At 42.6% G+C, this 22,287-nt stretch overlaps 2 protein-coding genes across 2 annotated transcripts in view; one reads left to right on the top strand and one right to left on the bottom strand.

Annotated features, from left to right (window-relative positions):
* LOC135933758 (uncharacterized) overlaps nt 1-22,287 on the bottom strand; it is a 375,148-nt gene that overhangs the window by 201,111 nt on the left and 151,750 nt on the right. The window lies entirely within an intron of this gene.
* LOC134640989 (mitogen-activated protein kinase kinase kinase kinase 5-like) overlaps nt 4,563-22,287 on the top strand; it is a 41,520-nt gene continuing 23,795 nt past the window's right edge. Inside the window, exons 1-2 of the mRNA XM_063493135.1 lie at nt 4,563-4,835; nt 20,367-20,424. Coding sequence (XP_063349205.1) covers nt 4,728-4,835; nt 20,367-20,424 — 166 coding nt within the window. The 5' untranslated portion in view covers nt 4,563-4,727. The remainder of the gene's footprint in view (nt 4,836-20,366; nt 20,425-22,287) is intronic.

The raw sequence follows: 22,287 nt of genomic DNA, 5'->3' as shown, positions 1-22,287 counted from the left end.
GTCACTAACTCTGAAATTTTCAACATCAAAATGAAATGAAGTCATGGTAAAGTTTCAACACTGATCGCATGAAGGACAAATGTTCGCTGGGATGACCTTACGTGGGTGTTTCCTTAACTTATTTACGCCGTTCGCCGTCTCAGTAACTGCAGAAACATGGCTATTATTTCAGCTGCGCCTCGACCCGCTCTTTGACTTTCAGCAGCGACGCATTAACACGTCTGGTTCTGAGCAACATGCTTCATGTGAGACTCGCGCCTGTTGACTTCTCTAAACACGAGCGGATCTCTATGTGGGACAAGCGATGAAAACGTTGTACAGTCGCACGTAAAGCGTAGCAGCTGCTCACCCTCTGAAACAAACGTTCTGCCTCTGCTGCTACACAAGTACCCAAGAAACATGCGTGCATGGTGCAAAGACGCTTCACAGTGATTTCAGACTCTTCAAGTTCACGACTGCTCGCTCAGACGTGTGGGATTTGACATTAAGATTCACCAAACGTTACGATCACATGCAATACTGTGCAAAAGTCATGAGCCACCCCTCATTTCCTTTTTCTCAACGCCACACTTTAAACTGGTTCTACAAGTCTTTCTGAAGGTCTTTCAAAATGTTAGTTTGACAGACATAAAATAGTAAATTTGCACAATAAGGTGATGCCCAAAGAGCTAAGAGCCCAAAATATTTGCACAGCGTGGGGTCGGTCCAAAAAAATGAGGAAATTGGAAAAGTGGAAGGCAAAAGAAGAAGTGCTAGGTCTAAAAAACTATCTAGAGCAGATGAACAGTATCTCAAAGTCATGTTCTTAAGAAATAGGAAAAAAAGTCCAACAAAGACTTGAGAGATGCATCTGGACCTCCAGCTGATCCACATAATCCACATTTGAAACTTTTATTTCAAATCAAAGTCAGTATCTACGCTCAGTAGTTTATATCTTAAAAATTACATGCCAGAGTCCGACTGGGTCTTGAATTGTCAAATGGCTAATGGGATTTATCTAAAGAGTAATAATAAGTTAATGTGTTCCAGGTTTGGCTTCTCATAGCCACCTGGGAAAGATTTTCCTTGGATTTGAAGATATCTGCTGAACTAATCAGAGAAAATCAAAGTGTGGAGCTGAGTGTAATCAGCAGGTAAATGTCAGGATATGTTGATGCGTCTTTGTGGTGAAGCCCAGTGATAGTCTGTGTTTATGCTAGTACACCTGGAACTTTGTTGAAATTACATAACATTTTGAAACATAGCATATTAAATTGATTTTCTAATTAATAAGCATGATGCAGCACATTCAACAAATCTAAGAATATCTAAAAATAATTTGAAGAATGGTCAGAGGACGGGAAGAACATGCAGGGTTTGATGAAGGCGTCCTAACAGGAGCAAACCAGATGATGCAGCAATGACAAAGAGGAGAGAGGAGCCATAAATACACACATACTGACTCAAAAAAAACCCCCAGAAGTCACAAGTTCTGGGGTTTATTGCACATGTTTGGATTTTGGACCTTATTATTAAACCGTTCAGACATTTGAAGTAAAACTGAGAATGTGACATTTTTGATCACTTGAGCACCTGAGCTCTTAAAGGAGTCTAATATTCTTATTTTGATCAGTAACCTCAGCTTTATCAGTAACCCCATCAGTCCTGCTCCTAAGGCTCAGTTGAGGTTGAGGCAGTTAGTTGAGGTTAACTGGCCTCTGCTGAGTCTGTCACATGTGGGTGCTGAAACGAGAGTGTGGGCAGGCTGCTGGGTCGTCTGCTGAGCTGAGGAAGGAGGGGGAATAAATGTCAAAAGATGAAAATGGTATCGTTATACGATGGCAAGACAGATGTTGTCTGTCTTTCAGATTTGCTGTTTTGATTAACCTTTTAACGACTAACACGTGCTAAGCTGCTTTGTTTTCTTTTAAATCTAAATAGTAGCTTCTGATGATGGCGGCTCGCTTTAGATCGGTGCTTCTCCAAGCAGGGTCCTGCACGAGGGGTGTTGCATCTGTGCGCAGGTCTCTTGAGTTAAAAGAAGGTGATGAAACTTTAAATATCCTGCAACAACAACCGTTTGCAGCAAATGCAGAAAAAAATAGTGTGAAGTAGGAAGCAATGGATAAAATCTAATTAGCATGTTTCCTGTTTTCATGACTGCAAGATATTTTTGTGTGTTTACCGTGTAACGAGTCAGTACAGAGAGAAGGACACAAATGCAAGAAGCTGTGGTGAAATCCAAAAAACCCACACAGCTTTATGTGTTCATGCACATAAAAACTAAAGGGAAGGCACACAGGGGACAGGGAGGGGGTACAATCAGGCTAAAAAAATCTGGTAAGATTACACACACACAAGTGCACGCGTGCACACAGATAACCCCTGAACTATCCAAAAACTCAGAGGTCAAGTTGGGCTAGAAATTGAGCTGATTGAAAACTAAACTGAGGGTAACTGGGAAGTATGAGGGTAAGGGCACAATAAAAAAAATATGTGATATCATTAGGAAGATGGAGCTAACAAGTTCCAGGAAACGAAAACGATAGCAGAGAACGTGAAGCTCTCGCTCTGTGGACTTCCAGATCCTTAGGGGGCGCTCATGAGGCAGTCCAGGGATGAATGAGGCCCCAAAGAGCTGTAGCCCAAGAAAGTAAATTTCGTGGGGTAGACTTAGATTTGGCAACTTCAGTTATCTTCTTGACAAAATGGGTTGAAACATTAAATAAAGTTCAATTTGAAGAGTAAGCGGAATTAGCAGAAGGCTGAAGTTGAAAAAAATGTAAGGCTAAACACTCTTTCACCCAATGACTGCGTTAAAAACACTCAGCTCGAAGCTTGAAAAGCAGCACTTCACAAACCAGTGGGTGACATCGTGACGCTACATCCATCTTTTATATACAGCCTGCGATGTAAACAAAGAGGTGTTTCCGTCATACAGCATCATTTCTCTTCAGCTTTTACCAAAAAACGATTTTGTCACAATGTTGCAAAACTGTTGGGAGATTCAATAATCAGCTGACATTCACAATGGCAGGCATAATGCGGCGGTTAGCACTGACGCCTCACAGCATGAAGGTCCTGAGTTTGAATCCAGTTTGGGGCCTTTCTATGGCGTTTGCTTCAGGTATCTCCGAGCACTCCAGCTTCCTCCCACAAACAAGCATGAGGTTAGGTTAACTGGTGACCTTAGATGTTAATGTGAGCGTTACTAGGTATTTGTCTTTATGTCTCAGCCCTCCAACAGCTGGGGTTGACTTCAGGTTCCCCCCACTTGTGACCCTGAACTGGATAAGCGGATGGGTGGATGGATGGAGGTAAATGGGTTAAGACCTTCATGGTACCAAATAGATGACTCGTCCCCGTTTCCTCAATTTCCTGACTTTTTAATTGGCAGCTGTTTAAAAAAAAAGGTGCAGTTGTTTAACGAGGCATGTGTGGCTAAGTCGACTGGATGATTAAACGGCGCTGCCCTCACTAGTCTTCACCAGGTCTGCTGTTTCTGAGATGTTACAACTAGCCCTCTCTGTCACTCCGTGGCAGGAAGATGTAAACTGGTAAAGTTTACCGCCTCAGCTCTGGAGGACTGTGACCTACAAAAAAGTCCATGGTGGTTAAACATTTAAACATTTAACTGCTCATCCACGCATAGCCACATTGTGCTGCTCATGATTGTCAATGCTAACCTGCTGCTAGCACCGCTAAAGTTAGCCACACTCAGTGTCAGCCACATTTAAAATAAGACCTACCCATGGAAGCATCCGATTACTGGTTTCCATTAGACTGTGCCCAGTTTTCACTGTTTCTTAATTTTGGAATACTGGATTAATTAGTTTTTTTTTTCACTAGTCAGATATCTGCCTCACATTTAAACAAACAGTAAAGTAGTTGTTTAATGCCCTCCTTCTCTCTCACGTTCATTTTGTGCTATTGCTGCGGTGCGTTAAGGTGCTGCAGATAAGCACCAGCAACCATGATGAAACCACATCATTCATTCCAATTATATCTCTTACACCTCTCACTAAAAATGCTCTAATGGTTAAAAAAAAAAGACGAATTTGAATCCTGTGGATTCTGGTGATTGTAAAAAATTAAGAATTAAAATGATTTTTTTAGTTGTTAACAGGATGTTGTACCCCTTTATTTGAACAGGATATGAACAGGAAGCTGACAGGGAGCTCCTAGCAAGAGTGACTTTTCTTGCAGAGCAACACACACACACACACACACACACTTCAGTAGGCGTGAACCTGAGACTGAAACTTGCTCTGAAAACCCCAACCAACTCAACTGCAATTAATCAGCTACAAGCCACACACATGCAGAAGCATGTTCTCATGTGTGCGCGCACACACACACACGCACACTCACACAGATCTTTGTAAAGCTGTCTGTGAAAGTCTCTCTCTCTCTCACACATGCACGATACAAGTAACAGGAAATAAATTGGATTATGCAAATGAGCTGAGAAAAAAAATAGTCTGAGAGAGATGAGAGGAAGGAGGGAGTGACAGAGGCAGGGAGGACCGACAGCAGGCTAAGAAAGAGAAACAGGAAGGTGTGTGAGTGTGTGTGGCAGCAGCTGAGTGACAAGTCAGACAAAGAGAGAGTCCGAGCGCCTTTCCTCAGCAGCTCGCGTCTTCTTCGCTTCTCAGGTTTCTATGTAGATGCTGCTGTGTGTGTGTGAGTGTGTGAGACAGACTGTGTGACATGTCTGAGGAGGATTTTTAGTGACATCGAACAGCAAAATGGATTTCCATCAGAGGGCAGCTCTGGATATCTCCACCAAGAACCCTCAGGACGATTTTGAGATCCTGCTGAGAGTCGGAGGAGGAACCTACGGGGAGGTTTACAAGGTCAGCTGCTTTGTACTGCCGCTACATGTACATGTCCGCTTATATCAGGTTTATTTAAGCCTTACTTGTATTTTAAGAAACCTTTCACCTTTCAAGAGATCATGAGTATCTTTAAACTGTTTGAGATGAAAGAAGTGGAAAATGTAAAGCTGAGTCTAAAGGAGGTTTTTGCTCCACTGGCTTCTCGCATCTCAAGTCAAGCATGTCTTACTTCTGCCTGTTTTACAAGTCACTCACTTCTCCGCTTCCCGTCCCTGCAGTTTAATGTACAGCAGCAAAAAAAGAGGGGGGGGGGAGTTCTCAGGCTGAGCACGCGGTGCTTTGCTCGCTGTGAACGTCTTCTCTGTGAGTTTAGAAGAACATATAGGTGTGATGGAATTTAGTTTCAATGGTTTACTGCAGTCACAACTTAAGTGCAGCTTCTATTGTGCTGGAGGAAGTGGTTTTACAAGAAGTGAAAGTATTCTTGTCAATAACTATTTTTTTGGCAGTTTTACTCCATCTAATAGAGAAGTTAGTGTGAACTCTGGATTGTAGTACAAGTACCACGAATTCCAGAGTTAAAGATCCTCTTTTCGAGCACTGATGTCATCAAACGCCAACAAACGGGGCTCAAGCTTTCAAAGCTACTAAAAGGTGTTTCAGGTGCTTCAGGTGCACTCTAACATCATCCTCGACTCCGATGGGGCGTCTACGCAATCACACCTCTGAGTTGTAGTTGAGGTTTCTCCCTCTGTTTAAAAGTCTGTCCTTAAAAAGACTCATTTTAAGTCATTTAAGTCAGACTTTAACCTGAAGCAGGAGCAGGAAGGTGAGCTCTGAACTTAATGTGGTACATTGTATTTTCCTGCACACACACACACCACACATTTTCAGTTTGTGGCTTGATATTTAAGGTAAACAATATCATGGTTTCTCCAACCACAAAGCCAAGGTTCAATAATACATCATCTGAAATATTTGGTTTTATGTTCTTCTTCGCCTGCAGCAGAGTTCATTCCCATTTCTGAGCAGCAGTGAAGGTTTCGCAGGGTTAAACCCATATTTTCACACAGTGGGGAGAAGTTGGTTAACAGGCTTTGGCCTTGAATGTTGCTGTAAAGGTTCAGTTTAAAGGAATGTTCAGGTTGAACATCTCATCCTCTTTCTCTCAGTGGAACTTGTGTTGTTACCCCGTCACTTGGAATTTCATGTAGTTTTGCATGTGATGTCACCTGGCGTTCCAGAAACAATCCTTCCTGTTTTTCAAAGGAATCCACAGATCATTTGAGCTGTTTTTATTTGCAGTTTAAGGTGGTTCCTGCCACAGCTGCACTCCAGAAATAAAATCAGCAGCTAGACTTGTATTTTAGAAACCAGCTGCAGCATTCAGAGTTGTTGTGGTTGAGGCCCAGGACTCTGATTCTAGAGCACAAATGGTCCACAAGTAGTTGTTAATTTGATCTCAGCAGCCAGGGTTTAAACCAACGGATTACAAGCCCGACGGCCCAGCAAGTATCACAAAATATTCAGTTTCATTTGTTTAGATTAAGCTTAAAAAATCAACCTGATTAAAAGTGGCAGGAAATGAGAGCCAAACACGTTGCCAGTGTAGTACGTCTGCTTCTGATCGCTAATTATGTCTGAGTCGTTTGTCGCTGTATGTTAACGAGTTGGGCGTTATTTAGAGTTGGCATTATATCAGCTTTCACCGCAGGATTATTGTGGCCAAAAAAAATTCCCGATAACGACACCAAAGCTGCAGAAAATTTGACTGACAGTAAAAATAATTATGCTATCAGTAAATATCATCTTTTAACTTTGATGCATGTGTGTTTTATCTCTCTGTGGCAAAAAATACACTCAGAATACGAGTGTAGGAAGGTGAAGAAGGAGTCTGTAATCAGGGAATCGTGCAAAAACTTACATACTCATCTAATTGCTCTTTTGTGTGCTATCATAGGTGTGTTATAAACATTCTCAAATGTCACAGCGGATGGAGCCGCGTTCACAGAGCAAGTCTTTTGTACATTTCTTGCAACTGTGTCGACTTCACAGGCGTCCGTCTACACATATATGGATGTGATTAAGTGCGGGTTTTTAAAAAATGGATACATTTTGAGTGAATTTTGACTTCCTTTGGTGTAATTCCGTTCTTTGAATGAACATGCGGGCTCCTGTGTAGGTGCATGTGTTACCAAGGATTTTCTGGGACTTTCCTCAGGTCACACCTGAGATGGAAAAGTTACCTAAGTCTCTCCAGTGACGGCTCACATGAGTGATAGAGTGATCTGAGTGGACTATGCGCCTTCTTTTGTACAGCTCAGTGTAAGTCACAGAACAGCAAAGCTCCATTCAGCGCACGGAACAACAAGCGACTCATTTATGAGAATTTGAAGCCAGACAGAGCTTCTTAAAGACTGATTTGAGTTAATCTGTTAGCAACAAGTTATGTTTGTCCGAACCCACAGATTGTGTTTACACAGCCCTGATTTGCAGCACGTTTACCACCAACTCTTAGTGCCAGTGCAGACAGCTTACGGTGACATTTAAATCTGTTGAGATCGGGACTTTAGATCCACTCTGGGGTTTTCAGTTTTTGGACTTGTTAATCCATCCTCCAACTCCAACCAAGAAACTTTCTTCACTGTCTTTAATTATCGTGATCGTAGAGTGAAGAGGATGCAGATCATTTTGGTCTCTATGCATCGTGTTGCTTTTGTAAGCGATATAAAAAAAGACTTTAATGACTTCGTGGGTCATTGGAGGCATGAAGGAGAAGCTTCACTTTCACATCTCTACCTATTTCAAAAGACAAAGTTCAAATGTTATTGTGAGTTTTTAGTCTTATTTCTTTAGATAATGATCTCTTGCTCCACCTACACTGGCTTGTATTTATCTGTGCCTCCATGAGTATGAGCTCTTTGAAGTATTTAAGCTGTGATGCATTTTTTTTAAACAAAATCTATATTAAAATGTGGCACATTAGCAACATCCTGCACGAATACGCTTTACAGAAGAAAGTAAGTTGAGGCTTCAGAGTTTCTCCTAGTCGCTCTCGGCCACCTGCTTCAGCCCATGTGTGGACTGGTTTTTTTCATGTGCCAGTTTTGGTGGATACGGAGCATTTCAGAGTCGAGCTGTTCAGCAGTTCATGCCATACGCTGTAAAACTGTAACCTATGCAAAGCAGTTTATCTGTAGAGTGAGCACACTTCCTCTAAACAGGTCAGTTCTGTGACCTTGTTCTGTTTTACAGGGAGGGAGATATTTGCATAATTGCCTTTCCTTCACATGTGGACACACGCTCACACACAAACACCCATGCACAGATATGATCACACCCACACACACATGCTCGATCACATGGTTTCGGCTACGCGTTGTTGCACAGCCTAATGGAGGTCATACTGCAAGCAGCAACCGTTTTTGCACCATCAGCAGTGGTGAAAAAGTAGGACTTTAAGTTATGCCTGTTTGTGCGTGTGTGTGTGTGAGAGAGAGATGACCATTATGGGAACTGTACAGCGTCTTAGCCTCATGTTGTACAGGGAGGGACATTCACAGGAAGAAACATATACCTGCTTTCATATCAGACAGTTCCTCATCCTCAGGAGTAAGAGTAGGTGCATCTGATGTAGAGATAGAGAAGAAAGGCCGTGTCGACCGCAGCTGATAAGGCCAAGTTGTGTTGTAGATCATTTCCTATTAGTTCATGTGTCTTATATTGATTTTGGCATGTAAGCTGCATGACTTTCTGTGGGCATTAAACACTTTTTACCCCATAAAATCCCTTTATGGGTAAGTATCTGATTTTTCAAACGCTTTGTAGCCCAGGCGTTCAAAGACCGAGCCTGATTTGAAAAGCACATAATCTGCATTCAGTTCTGCCTCAAATAGCTTCTTCATTGTCTCACATGCCAGCAGTCGGCTTTGTGTGTTCTTATCAGGCGGACGCACTTTTGACAGCTCATTTGCAACATGAGCACCTGTGACACCTGCACAGGGTCACCTCTGTACTGGCACATACCTCGTCTTCATCGGATGTGCAGTGATGTTCACGCAGTCCTGCGTGCAGCCTGTGCTGCCTGTGGTTCAGATGCAGCGCCAAGTTCCTCTCAAACACCATGTTAGCATCAGCCAGCGTCGTCTAAGATAAGTCAGCTGGGCCCAGAGTACTCATACAGTAAATTCATAAATGATCATTTTTTATTCAGGTAATGGTTGTCACATCATCCTGTGGCCTATATAAACTGGTGTAGATCACAGACTGTATATAAAAGATGGCTGTAGCCAACGTGACATTGTCCGCTGGTTCTGGACTCCTTTTTTTGGAAGTCCCAGAGTTATTTGGCTTTGTTGTTGGGTTGTTTTTGGAACCAGAAGCGATTGTATTTGGACGAGATGGTGGAGTGCCAAGTTGTTAGCTCATGCTAGCAAGCTTTGTTGGCAGCCAGTCGGAAACTCCATTTTATGTTTGATAGATAGCGTGAATGATGCTGATCCGGTGGCATGCTCCCGGTCCACATTTTTTCCTGCTGAGACATTTCTTAAACCTTCTTTCTGTGTTTGTCAAACCTGTTGGACAACATTGCACAGCCGATATTCCCATCAGAGCATTTTCTGTAGCAAAGTTTATCCGAGTGTTTTACGTTATGAGCAGATTTCATTGAATGAAGAACTCATTTTCGTTTTGAGATGAGGAAGTGCTTAGCTTCTAAATTGGCTGCATGCCCACGTGTGTATAAATAGCTTCCTTACAGACAACAAGAAAGAGAAGATACTTACTAAGAAGCTACTGTTGCTGCCGCTGTTGTTATATTTGCATGTTAAGTCATTCACAGACGTTAGATTGTGAGACTTTGTGCTGTAAGATGATCACTTAAGAAGCTGAACAGAGGGAGTGTTGAGGGGTTAATTCAATGAAATCGCTGAAAGCAAAATCACCGCACACACGCGTTACAATTACATATGTAAAACCTTAAAAGCACCGCATTTTTGTGCGTCACTGTTCTGGGTAGCCTCACTGCTTGCTCGTCACCGAACACGCCGGATACTGAACTTTTAAACTTTTCACTTTGCCTTTTCTCTAAAAGCTGTTGGGTATGAAGTGGTTGAATATGGCGTCAGGGGCTAAATTAGCAGCAGTGAGGTGAATTGGTGTGGTGTAAGTGAGGGCAATGTCAGGAAGATGAGCTGGAGTATTATCTCCACAAAACTGAAGAATGAATGGCGGCCCAACAAACTACAGCAGCGTAGATGAATATTTGAGTGAGAACGTCGACCCTTAAGCAAACGTGTGAATCCAAAGTGAGCGTGACAGCAGAACTCTTTTATATTCCTGCCGAATCTCCACATGTAATGCTGAGCGTGTGCACATACATTACACGATATTACACGTGTGATATGTTGCTTCAGCCTGAAGATGCTGTTTTCGTATGTTTGCGTATCGTGTCTGCAGTTACAGGTTTACGATGCGGCTGCTTTGAAGCTCAGTGTCGCAGCTTATTGTCGGCATCGTGCTGTCGTTGGGATGTCCCGGCTTTTCAAATAAGAACAGGAACTGTATACAAAGGATTGGTTTGGTTTTTAGAGTCCACATGTTGAAGCCTCAGTGGTAGCATTTTGGCTGCTGAAGTGTGCTTTTGAAGCCAAAGGTTTTCATGTTGACTCAAATACCTGGAGTGCAAAGTCTTTAGCTAAAGGTAGCATATTTTGGTTAGCATCACTGTATGGATGCATAGGTGGAGACACGTCCCGTATAATCAGCACTAAGTAACATGGAAATGATAGATTTCCATGTTCCATGCTAAAAACTAAAGAAGAAATTTCTTGGAGTTTTGTCAGTAATGATCCAATTTCATAATTAAAATGTTCTAAAAGGCACTTAAAACACAGTTTAAAGGACTCCAGTTAGCAGGCGCAGACCATTCCCCAAACTCCAGTATCCAGATGGATGTTATAAATACATAAATATGCTCTTTAATGCTGTAAATTTGGCTTTCTAAGATGGGATCATGTGGGGGGGGACACTCTTGTGCCACCATCACTAGTTTGTTGGAGACACAGACTGGTCCATACCTGAGCTTGCAGTAGCTGCTTTAGCCAGGTCCTGTTATAAGCGGCATGAAAGCATACTTCATGTCCTCAAAATTCTTTAAAGGATCTGATTTAAGACGAACTAAATTTCAGCTCCAGCTGTTAAAGCCAGCATACTTAAGCTAATCCAAAAGTTACTTAAATTGCAAACTCATTCTCATCGCTGCTAACGCTTAGGACCAAGAAACCCAAATGAAGCTGAAGCTGATGTTGATGCAGTTAGCTTTATAAGTATTTCGTCTTAAACATCATCTTATAAATAAAGATGATGATGATAAACCAACATGCTGATGGCCTGATGGAAAGATAGGATCATCACGTGGTTTAAATAAAACCTGGCAGTTAGCTGGAAGAGCATGAAAATCAGCAGCAGTCATCATCTGGAGATCTGCACAATGGAAGAGTTTGTGGTAATCTAGCGGATGTTTTTTGTTTTTAGTAATGTGAGTGTTTATGAAGTTCTGTTATATATATATATATATATATATATATATATATATATATATATATATATACACATTGTTTTTATATATATATTTTTTTTTTTTAATATATGTGACTTGTTTAGTGGAAAAATCCTTTGAAGTGTGATACCGCTCACTGTGGTCACGTGACTGTGACTTCTTCAGGTTTCATTCAACACTTTTAGTTTCAGAAATAGACGCCTGTCAGTCGCAAACAGTGAATTTTCTCTTTTTAAAGCTCCCTTTGGAGACGCTTGTTCTACATTTTCTATAGTTTTACTCACTCCTTCACTTTCCACCAGCCTCTCTTTGTCTTTTACTGTCCTGTTTGTAGTATGAGCCTAAAGGTTGAGTGAAACCTAACATTTCTGAAAGTCTCTTATTTTTCAAAATGTGAGCAACTGTTGACATTTAAGTTTATCACCTCTAATGGCATAACCTTTATTTTATCACCTTTGTTGACTCATCCACATTTAGGGCATGGCTATGATGATAGGAATGCGGATTAAATGTTGAATGACGCAGTGATTCAGCTTTTTCCTTCAGAAGTTGATAAAAGTGTAATCACTGTCACCAAGTGACATTTTGGTGAAATAAGTGTCAGCACTGTGTTATGAGCAAACTCCTATTTGTTTAATTTTCCTGCAAAAAGCACCTCATATTTCCCCCCTGGTCATTCACGCCCCTCTGCAGTGACTCTGTGCCCCACCGGTGGGCCCTGCCCCTCAGTTTGAGATGCCTTGACATAGTCCTGGATGGATGTGACGTGCCTTTACTAACCACTCTCGGTGCTGAGGTGTTCTGAGCATCGTTGAGTATAAAAACAAACCCTCTTTGTGTGTAGATATGATCTGATGTGCTGGTTTTACTCTTAGGTGGTCACTTCCTTTCAGCGTTTGTACTCATACTCGATCGTGGGGACTTTAAAGCTGGTCTTGAAATTCAAATTTTAGTCAAGTTACTCAGATATCATTTTCCTCTGTAGCTGGTGACTAAAAACTATTTCCTTCCCATGCATTTAAGTTAAAAATTAGTCTTCTGTTACAGTGATGTTTCCTGCACAGCGGAGGAGAAACTTTGCTGAGACTTGGTTTTGCTTGGTTTTCTCTGGCTTGGGAAGTGACTCAAAGTTAACTGAGCTGGCTGCAGGTTTGCACCTCATCATGTCAGGATCTTCCTCCTCTTACAGTAAAAACCCTGAGTCTCCTTATCTGATGTGGCTTGTGCTACTAAGCTGCACTTTAGGGTTGCTATTCAACATCTTGCAACTCTAGTTTCATGCTCATAGCCTCACAGAAGCTGCGGGAAGCTGCGGGCTGCACCTGGTGTGTGTGCAACCTCAGGCACAAAAAGAAGAAGTGAGACAAACGAGCAGCAGACTACATATCTGCCTGCAGAGCCGAGTTAACTGTGTCAGAAACAGTGTGGTTTTGTCTGTGTGTGTGTGTGTGTGTGTTGGTGTGTGCTTTACAATGAAATGTGCTTGAATTTTTGGTTGGCTTGGATTTATCTTTAACCCCAAAAAGAGGAAGAGAGATCATTTTTATGACGCTGAGAAATTCAGACAAATTATGCCAAATACCTGCACGCACGTGTGTGTGTGTGTGTGTGTGTGTGTGTGTTTGGCTTATTTGATAACTGAACTACATCAAAATAAGATGATAAATGATCAGCTTCAGGCTTTCTTGTGTTTCTCGTGTCTGAACGTTGAGCTTGCTGCCATACTGGAAGAAAAAGAGGATATTTTCAGGAGACTGAAATATTGCAATAGTCCTTTCTGACGTAATCTGGAGGCATCATTTTATTCTGAAAAAGACTTAGAAATGCATATTCCCCCACAATGACTCACAGCATCTGCAGTGAGTCACGGAACAAAGTTCAAAATGCCGCTGCTTGTCTAGAAGAACCAAAATACACTTTAAGTGCTTCTCGTCTTTTTACACTCATGAACTGATGGATGCATCAGGGACGGTGTGTTGGCCAACATGCAGACTGGAGGATCAGGGGATCGAACCATAGACCATCTGATGAGTAGAGAACATGATCTACCTTAAATTAGACCAAATCTCCACATTCCGTATACTCCAAACACACCTTTATCCCGTACCTGGACACATTATACAAAAACTGGGAAAACCCCTATGCAAATGATTTGTTTCCCTTAAGTTCTTCTACTGCAGCAGTGTTGATTTTATAGTCTGTGTCCATAACTCTACAAAAGAACAATTATTTAAGATATTGTCTACATCATACACATGTCACCAGTAATCCTTTTTAAAACATCACAGTATATACCAGTGGTATATCCCAGTACTGCTAGTCCTAAAATTTCTTGATGCATTCTCAATCATCCAGGAAAGTAAATCTCCAAAAGTTGAATGTAGCGCTACATCCAGATGAACAGATTCAACTTTTGGAGGTAGTCCTAAAATTCTCTCTGATACGTCTGTATGGGGTTAAACTTATTCAGATTACAGAACTTCACCAATCAGACTATCAAAATGTTTAGGTTGAGGCATCAATAACCACGAGGTTACGCTAAATTTGAAAAAAATCATCAAAAGGGACTAAAGTAGCTCAAATATTCAAGTCTCAAGACTGAGCTTGAGCTCCGACCGTACACACAGGTTTGAGTTTTAGCTCGCGTGCTTTTTGACTGCCCTCGTTTCTGGCTGGTGTTTACTTTTCAGCTCCGTCCCTCCACCCTTCCTTTTTCCATCCCTCGCAATGATCTGTGTGACGTTTTGCGTCGAGGAGCCGGTAGTCGGTGTATGCCCTGCTGAGAGAAAGTGAGAGGGAGGAGGCCGCCTACGCTCAATGCGCGTCTTTGGCATGTGCACCAACGCACTACGGACGCTGCGGCGTTGGTCCTGCCTCGTGTGGAATAAGAGAGATCCGCCATCAGCCATGTTTGCTCTATTATCGCTGCCCAAAATCGACCGTTAGCTCAACACAGCGGGTCAAAATGATTCGCAGGCTACTGAGAAATGTCCTGCCCCCCGATGGTAGCACAAAAATCCAGAGTTTAGCTTTAGCATCTTATTTGACCGCTTCTCAGAACTACCAGGTGTGTTTTTTAGTTTTAAGAATGAGATGGGGGACACATTCATCTGGTCTGTGTGCACTAAACACACCAGAGAGGAAGCACGGAGAGATGAGACTGACAGAGATTTCTTATCTTTAGCCGTGAGTAAGACAGAGTATGACTAATAATATGTTTAATAACCAGTGTAGGTGTTTATGTCTTTATTTATGTGTGTGCTGGGTGTTATGGGGCTGCTCAAAGTTAGATATGTTTAAGTAAGATATGGTTAAGATTACAGCTGGCTTTATATCAGGCTGCTTTCAGGGACAACAGATTCATGTGAGGTGTAATCGGAGTTCTTGTTTCCCTTCACCTCGTTCCTTGTCTCGAGACTGTAGGAAAGCAGAGTATGAAGATGCTTAGAGTGTCATCATCACAGAGGTCAGCGAGAGGAAACACCCCTCTGCGGCACACACTTCAAAGTGGAAATGTTTCTGTGGAAGGTCCACAGCTTCCTCTGTGTGTTTGTTTGTTTGTTTACTGCACAGGGTGTCTTTCCTCTCAGTGACCTCTGCTGTGTGTCTCTCTCACACAGTGATTGAATGGAGTTTCCATTGTCGCTGTTGTTTTTCTTGCCTCAGCTTTCAGGCTCTGATTGCTTTTGTTTGACTGTACTGCTCGTGTAAGCTCGTCGTGCAACCAGACCTTTGCTTTTCTCAGAAGAGAGTTAGAAACTCCAAAGTGAAAGCTTTGTATTGCTCAGTTTTACCCAGAAATGCTGTGTAAGATAGTCCAAAAAGGTACCGCACAGGTACGTTTTTATCTCGTCCCTAACGATAAGAGTGACTAAACTTTCCGAGAAGCAACTCACAAATCATCATCAGACAGATACCGAAGCTCTGCACGGCCTCTTTAGGTACACAAGCGACGCAGTTTCAGTGCTGCCGTTTTGGACATCGGCCCTGTGATGCACAGTGAAGGGATTTTTATGACAGTTTCATGTTAGAGACCGCATTTGAAACAAAACATGACAAATATTGTGAAATGATCACAGAGAAGCCCAGCAGAGTAAACTGAGCGTCCGGCAAAAACGGCTATCCAGCTGGAGGATGGGCCAGATTTAAGCCTGTTCAAGTTGAACTAATCCATTTTATTTCTTTGAAAGTAACTCTCAAACTGGACTTCCTCTGATGGCAGCTTGAGGCTTGTTCCAAACCAGTCAATCCCACCTTAAAATATAAATCTTTACAGTAGAAATAAATGTGTCCAGGACCTGTCTGTGGTTAGTTTCCACCTTTATAGCAACTGAAGTTTTTTGTTAACCGTCCTGGAGTTAATCTGATAAGGCTTAGAGTGAGGAGCATGCAGATCTGCCAACATTACTAGCCTCCCATTGTCTGGTAGCTTCACCTGCACTAACTAGAGTCTCTGAACGGGACCTCTTGACTGTGTTTGCGCTCTTTTTGTCTTTTTAATTCAATTTTAATTCAGTTTTCTGGATGCTGGAGCGTTTCCCAGCTCTCATAGGTCTGGAGGGTGGAAACACCTTGGGCAGGTCTCCAGTCTTACTGTAGGATATGCTAACTTCTCTCAGCAATACTGTTTTTGTTTTCTTTTACATACTGGTCTGCTGTATCTGACCAGAGGCAAATGTGAACAGACCACAGGGTAACTTGTTACTCAGCTAAAGATCGGCTCAGCTGCCTGCTTTTAACCTGATGCAGGGTTTCCCAAATGTTTAGATTCATTTCGTGGCACATGTTCAATGAAGAAAGAAGCCAGTTTGCACACTTTCTCCTCCACCTTGTAAGACAGCAGCTCATCATGCTTTGTTTTCGGAGCAGGTGGTTGGTCATCCACCTCAAAGCTTAACTCGGGACCACCCGGTTTGCGTCACAAGGCTGTTGTTGTTGCATATCGCTGAATTTCATTGACATTCTGTGGTCTCTGGTTGCTGGTGTCTTCCTGTGTGTACACCACTTTAGTCTGCAGCTGGCGAAGAAGGTAGTGTTCTGCTCTGCAGCCCCAGCTAGCTCAGCCCAGGTTCACATGACTCCCCGGGGTCAGGCTGGACCTGTGCCTCTGATGGAACCACCAGGAGAACAAAAGGCCTAACCTCGCCAGCTGCAGTGAAAGCGGTGGAGCTTGATGATATCGAGGACCGCCACTGCACCAACCCGACAGAAACTCAACAGTCAGGGCTGAGGCTGGCTGGTTAGCAGAGATCGAGGAGATTAACTGTTCAGAGAAACATTCTCAAGATAGTCAAGTGACCATCAGAATCTATGTGTGAAAAAAACTGCAGCTGTCATCACATGTGGCTGTGCAGCAGAAAAATGTGGAGCAAAGGTGCTGAGAGGGAGTGCAGTAAAGAAAAAACTGGAGCATGAGCCAAGGTTAGCAGAGCTGCACGAGCATCTCACATTATCACAGTCTCTTAGAAATGAATAGACGAGCTTGCTCTCTTAGACAAAGCTGCGCCCATGAAAATAAAAGTCTATTTTTTATGCCATGAGGATGTAGGTGCTGCTCCTCAGAGCTTCACAGTTCTCCAATCGCGGCTCTGAGGAAACATTTTCCAAGCACCTGAAAACTACCTGTGCTCTAGTTTAACTCCAGTTTGAGTATTAAACGTTAGTTTGTGCTTCAGTGATCTCCTAAACCATTGTCAGTGTTTGGCCGTTGGAGGCGCGGGGGTGGGATAACAACGTCTCCACTGTGATGCAGTGTGTTAAATTCGCTGTACACAATTTAATCTCAGCAGGTAAACTCGACACAGCGATCGTTCTTTTACCTTTTGAGTTTGTGAAAGGATGGAGTGATAGGTCGGTCATGGCTAAAAAAAGGAAACCCCTTAATGCAAATGAAGTCGTCAGTTGTTTGTGACCACCCTCCCACTGCGACTACAACACCCAGACTTTCCACTGTGCCATTTCAGTATCAATCTCAGAGGCGCAGACCGCCTACCGCCAACGTTAAATTTACCTCCAACTGCTAAGTGTCGACTTCCATCGTTGTTTTTGCCGATGGCGTTAATTTTCCGACAAATTGAATTTTGCGCCTAGCAAGGCAGAGGTGGCCGCTGTTTTGGCTTCTTGCGTTCTTCTCATTTAATTAGCATCTTAAACATGCCTGCTCTTAAAATGCTAATGATGTTGTTCTAATGCCACAAACTGCTTTGTAAACAGTGGTTTTGTTATAACGACTCAGTAGCAAGATGAGTGTGAAGGACACGGATGACATAACGTGGCAGTTAGTGTGCTGCTAGTCTAGCTCTGTGCTCGCGGGCTGACGGAGGATGGTTGGAGGGGGTTAAACTGCCGTCATTTTGACATCACTTTGTGAACACTTTGTACCTCGGACAGAGGAGTGGTTGAAAAACCCATGTGTCATCGTGTCGTTGCTTTTTGAAACTCCCTCTCTGAGGCAGTGGAGTTTTCCGTGTCACACGTGTGCAGGCTGTCATGCCCTCGCTGACCGACTACACTTATGACTGTTTCTCTTCCTCTGAGTGCAGTGAGAGTGTGGGCAGCTGTTACATCTCAACTTTGATGTTCAATATGTGTAAAATCATCTCTGCGCCTGTAACCGCTGAAAAAAGGAAGTTACTCCTGAGTTATCTACCTGATCACTGTGTTTTCTCCATCTTTGCTCGCCGCCGCCGCTCGTCCAGGTGAGCGTGCGCCGTGGACTTGTTTCCTTTGTTTCCTGAATAATTAAGTCTAATTAAGAAGACGTCATTTGACACTCTGTACCCGTAATGATGAGTCTTCACACCTCAGTATAGATCAATAAAGACGTGGTTTGATAACTATATTAGCATAGTCTCCAGGTTTTCCGAAGGTGCACAGACAGAGACCACCCTCGCTAACCTCTGATGCAAACCAGGTCATTTTGTTCTATAAGTGGGCCTTAAATGTGACAGTCTTCATCGGTTACTCCTCGTCTGCTTTCAGATGTCTTTTCTGTCACAGTTTTATTATGTAATTCTTGGTTCTTGTTCATTCCGGTTAGTTTCCCTGCTGTTTTTCTATCACACCTGTTCCAGTCAGTTAATCACGCTCCCGTGATACACACTCACCTGTTTCCCTCATTTACCTGCCACATCACCTTATCTCTACACATTTCCTACTTCCTTTGCGTTACCCTTCATGGGTTTTTTGTTTCCTTGTGTATTACAGCCATCTGTTTGTGGATTTTTGCCTCTTGGTAAGCTCCCCCTCTGTAACTGATCTGCTGTAGGTGACTATTTTTGTGGTCCCTTTTCCTTTTTTGAAACCTTTACGGGAAAATATCTCACAGACAGGGTTAGAGGTTGTCTCTATGACAGCCAAAGTAGCACCTACAGGAACTGCAGTTTTCGGTGCCTTGCTTATGTACAACTTCCCTTCACACATATCGGGCTTGCAGCTCTGACTAGTGACATTTAGTCTCAACAGTTAATACAGCATAAATAACTGTGTGATGTTTCTAGTGCAGTTAATGCTAAAGCTTAACTGTTAACTAGTTGTGTAAATCTGTACTAAATACAAGGATTTATTTAAGCCTAAAATGTTTCTTAAAGTCTGTTAAAATGAATAGAATGATGATCAAAATAAAAACATCTTTCTAAAATTTGGTTACCATGGAGATGACCAACATGAACACCTAGTGTTGCTTTTGGTTAAATTCTCTAAAATTCCACCAAACGTAACAAAAACCTTTAAAACGTGGGACAGCTGTGAAACATTAATTCGTTGATGATTGCAGTGACGTCCTCGATGCCTCGTGTTCGTTATGGAGCGGTGTCTCTGTCTGGTATCTGGCAGGTCTGGGATGCTCAGATCAAAAATTACAGTGCTGCTGCTGAGAGACGGTTTGTTGGCCTTCATCTTTCCTCACCGTGTTTTTGCGTTTACCGTGTAACAGTTTTCGAGTTTATTTTTATCATCAAGTTATTGTGAGAATGGCGTGCCCCTCCTCGCCCATTTATTTTAACCTCATACTCCCACATGATCACTGAGGTCTGCTGATGCTGTGTGTACCGAGGTCCTGACACCGGCCTTCACAGAGGCTGCTTCTAAACTGTGGAGCAGCTTTGTCTTTGCTATCAGGTCCTCATCAGCACTGAAGACCTTTGAGACCTTTTCTTTTACTGCTTTTGTACGAATTTGTTGTGTTCCTTTTTGGTGATTTTATTTTAATCACCAAACTTCACATTCTTCACCAGTTTGTTGGTTTTAGATGTGCTTGTGAGTAAATTTCACTTGACTTTACTTGACTGTGTGAAGTCTGTGTGCATGTGTGACTGTGACGCACAACTCAAGCTGTAAAGCGATTAAACCTTACTCACTTTCTTTTTAGACTTCATCAGACTGACTTACAAGGCTACACTTTCTGAGTGGTGCTGTTTGTCTCATGTCACATGATGTGTGTGATCACCCTCGTGTAAGAGAGCTTTAATCGTCTCTGCCAGCCAAAGGAACAATGTGCCTAGATGCGATCGCAGCGGTTGGACAAAAATAATTGTGCCGTTTTTATTTCTGGGTACGGCTTTTACCGTGTGTAAGAATGTAGCGCATGAGCTTCAACTCGGAGGAAATGTTTGTGTGTGTGAGAGCATTTTTTTATAGTTCTTTTATAAATAAGTGCGCAAAGAGAAGTGACACCTTCTGGGATCACACTTTTAAAGGTCATCATATGTCTGTGTGTGTGTGTGTATGTGTGTGTGTGTGTGTGTGTGTGTGTCTGTGTCTGTGTGTCTGTGTGTGTGTGTGTGTGTGTGAGTGTTTAATGCCACAGCTTTGTGCAGTGGGCTGTATCTTGCACTCCACTGATCTGGACAGCAAAAATGCAAATTAAGCTTTTACTGGCACACAAGAAAACAACAAAAACAAAAGAAACCCACCAAAGTGCTGAGATCTAATAACTGACTGATGCACTACATTATAAAAAAGAAAAGTATCTGTCTTTTTTATGTTTTCAGGCACGGAACAAGCAGAATGGAGAGCTGACAGCTATCAAAGTTATCAAGATGGAGCCAGGTGAGAGATTTACCTGAATCTTCAAACTATTGCTTGATTTTTATCAGCTGATTTCATCTTTTAATTCTTGTGATTCTTCGTGTTCATGTTGAAGTGTGAAAGTTGAGACGACGTCGAGATGTTACCTCAGTGTTGGCTCGAGGTCCAGTGATAGTCTCCTGGACAGCTTTGTTAGGCGTTATAGAAAGAAAGAAAGGTGTAAATCTGCAGGGGGACTTAAACTTATGAACCCTTCCTTCGGCACGCTCTCCTACTGAGCTGCCCGAGTCCCACTCACACATCTGCATCACAAGGTTTTTAATACTGGCATCAGGTGCCGACACACACAGAGGCTCTAACAGTACAAATAGGTTGAGTTTGTCATGCAACAAATAAGACAGAATTGGGATGTTTCAGCAGTCATATGAAAAACTGAGTAGACTTGCTTCATGACATTGAAGCTTGCAGACATTCATTTATGCACGGCTCTCTGAAGGCCCCACCGCAGCATTTCAGTCGCTGAGGTCTGGACTTCGACCGGAGCATTCCAGCTAGGGCTGCCACAAACTATTATTTTGATAGTCGAGTAGTCACCGAATATTTTTGCGATTAGTCGACTAATCAGATCATGCGTCCATTGGACGTACAACGTACAGCTTATTGCACCAGCATGCATCTGCTCATATATAACTATCATTAGCTTACAGCTTTAAGTGTTTAAGGTATGTGCTAACTAAAAATAAAGACAAGATGATAGTTTATTAAATTTTAATGAAATTTGCAGATTGTCTCGGTGGAGTTTAATAAACTCAGCCGTCTGCTCCTTGCTATCTAAAATATAACAGGACACTGGAGTATATTCTCGAGCCTTGAACCCCGGCTAGCTATCGAGCTGGTGGGTAACAGACGTCTCCGAAAATGTCGGAGCGCTTTTGAAAATATGTGGTGTCTTGATAAACCGAGCAGATATTTCAAGTTTACACAGCTACATTCTCGCCTGAAAATATGTTAAACGTTTATTTTGTGACCCAGAAAGAATAATAAGAGTAATATTAAAACTAACTAGCTGCCGCCATTGTTGGAAACTGAGCTGGGCCGCGCTATGAATTCTGGGATAGGTTAGGCCACGAAGTATACACCCGACCCATCCTTCAAATCTGGGGAAATGAAGGGCGCATTTGTCGGCACAGGAGGATGCGGTTCCTGAATTTGGACACAGCTATGATACCGGACACTGCTTCTTCTTCTTCGGGGTTTAACGGCAGCTGGCATCCTTGTACATGCAGTGCTGCCATCTTCTGTTTCAGTCCGTTATTACACTCTTAAATCCTGCTACTTATTCCTGCGTCTTTTGGGATCTTACAAAGTTTCAAACGACGCGTCGACTATTAAATTAGTCGTCGACGATTTTGATAGTCGACGTAATCGTGACTAGTCGACTAATCGTGGCAGCCCTAATTCCAGCACTTTCATTCTTTTGATTTTCAGCCGTTCTGTTGTAGATTGAGGTCGCTCTCTTGTTGCATGACCCAATTTTGGCCGGGCTTTAGCTGTCAGACAGCTACCAGTACTTTGCTATAGAAAGGCGTTCACGGTTCACTGCAAGGTGACCAAGTCATGTGGGTGTAAACAAGCCCAAATCATCAGCTCTCCACCCCCGTGTTGACAGCATGAGGTGTTTGTGCTGATGTGCTGTGGTTGGTGTTCCAAACGAAATTGTTCCACAATCGTTTTGTGGTTTGTTCAGATGCCTTTTTTTAAGACTTTCTCTTGCATTTCATATAAACAAGCTGTAATTGTTGTACGGTTGTACTGTAACACGCTAACAGAGGCCTGTAGAGTCCGAGATGAAGATGGTCTTGTTGTTGTTTTTTTGAGGTTCTC

This window comes from Pelmatolapia mariae, linkage group LG14 (assembly GCF_036321145.2).
Source record: "Pelmatolapia mariae isolate MD_Pm_ZW linkage group LG14, Pm_UMD_F_2, whole genome shotgun sequence".
Lineage (NCBI taxonomy): Eukaryota > Metazoa > Chordata > Actinopteri > Cichliformes > Cichlidae > Pelmatolapia > Pelmatolapia mariae.
The sequence above is the reverse complement of the archived record's forward strand: the minus strand, read 5'-3'. Positions and strand labels throughout refer to the sequence as shown.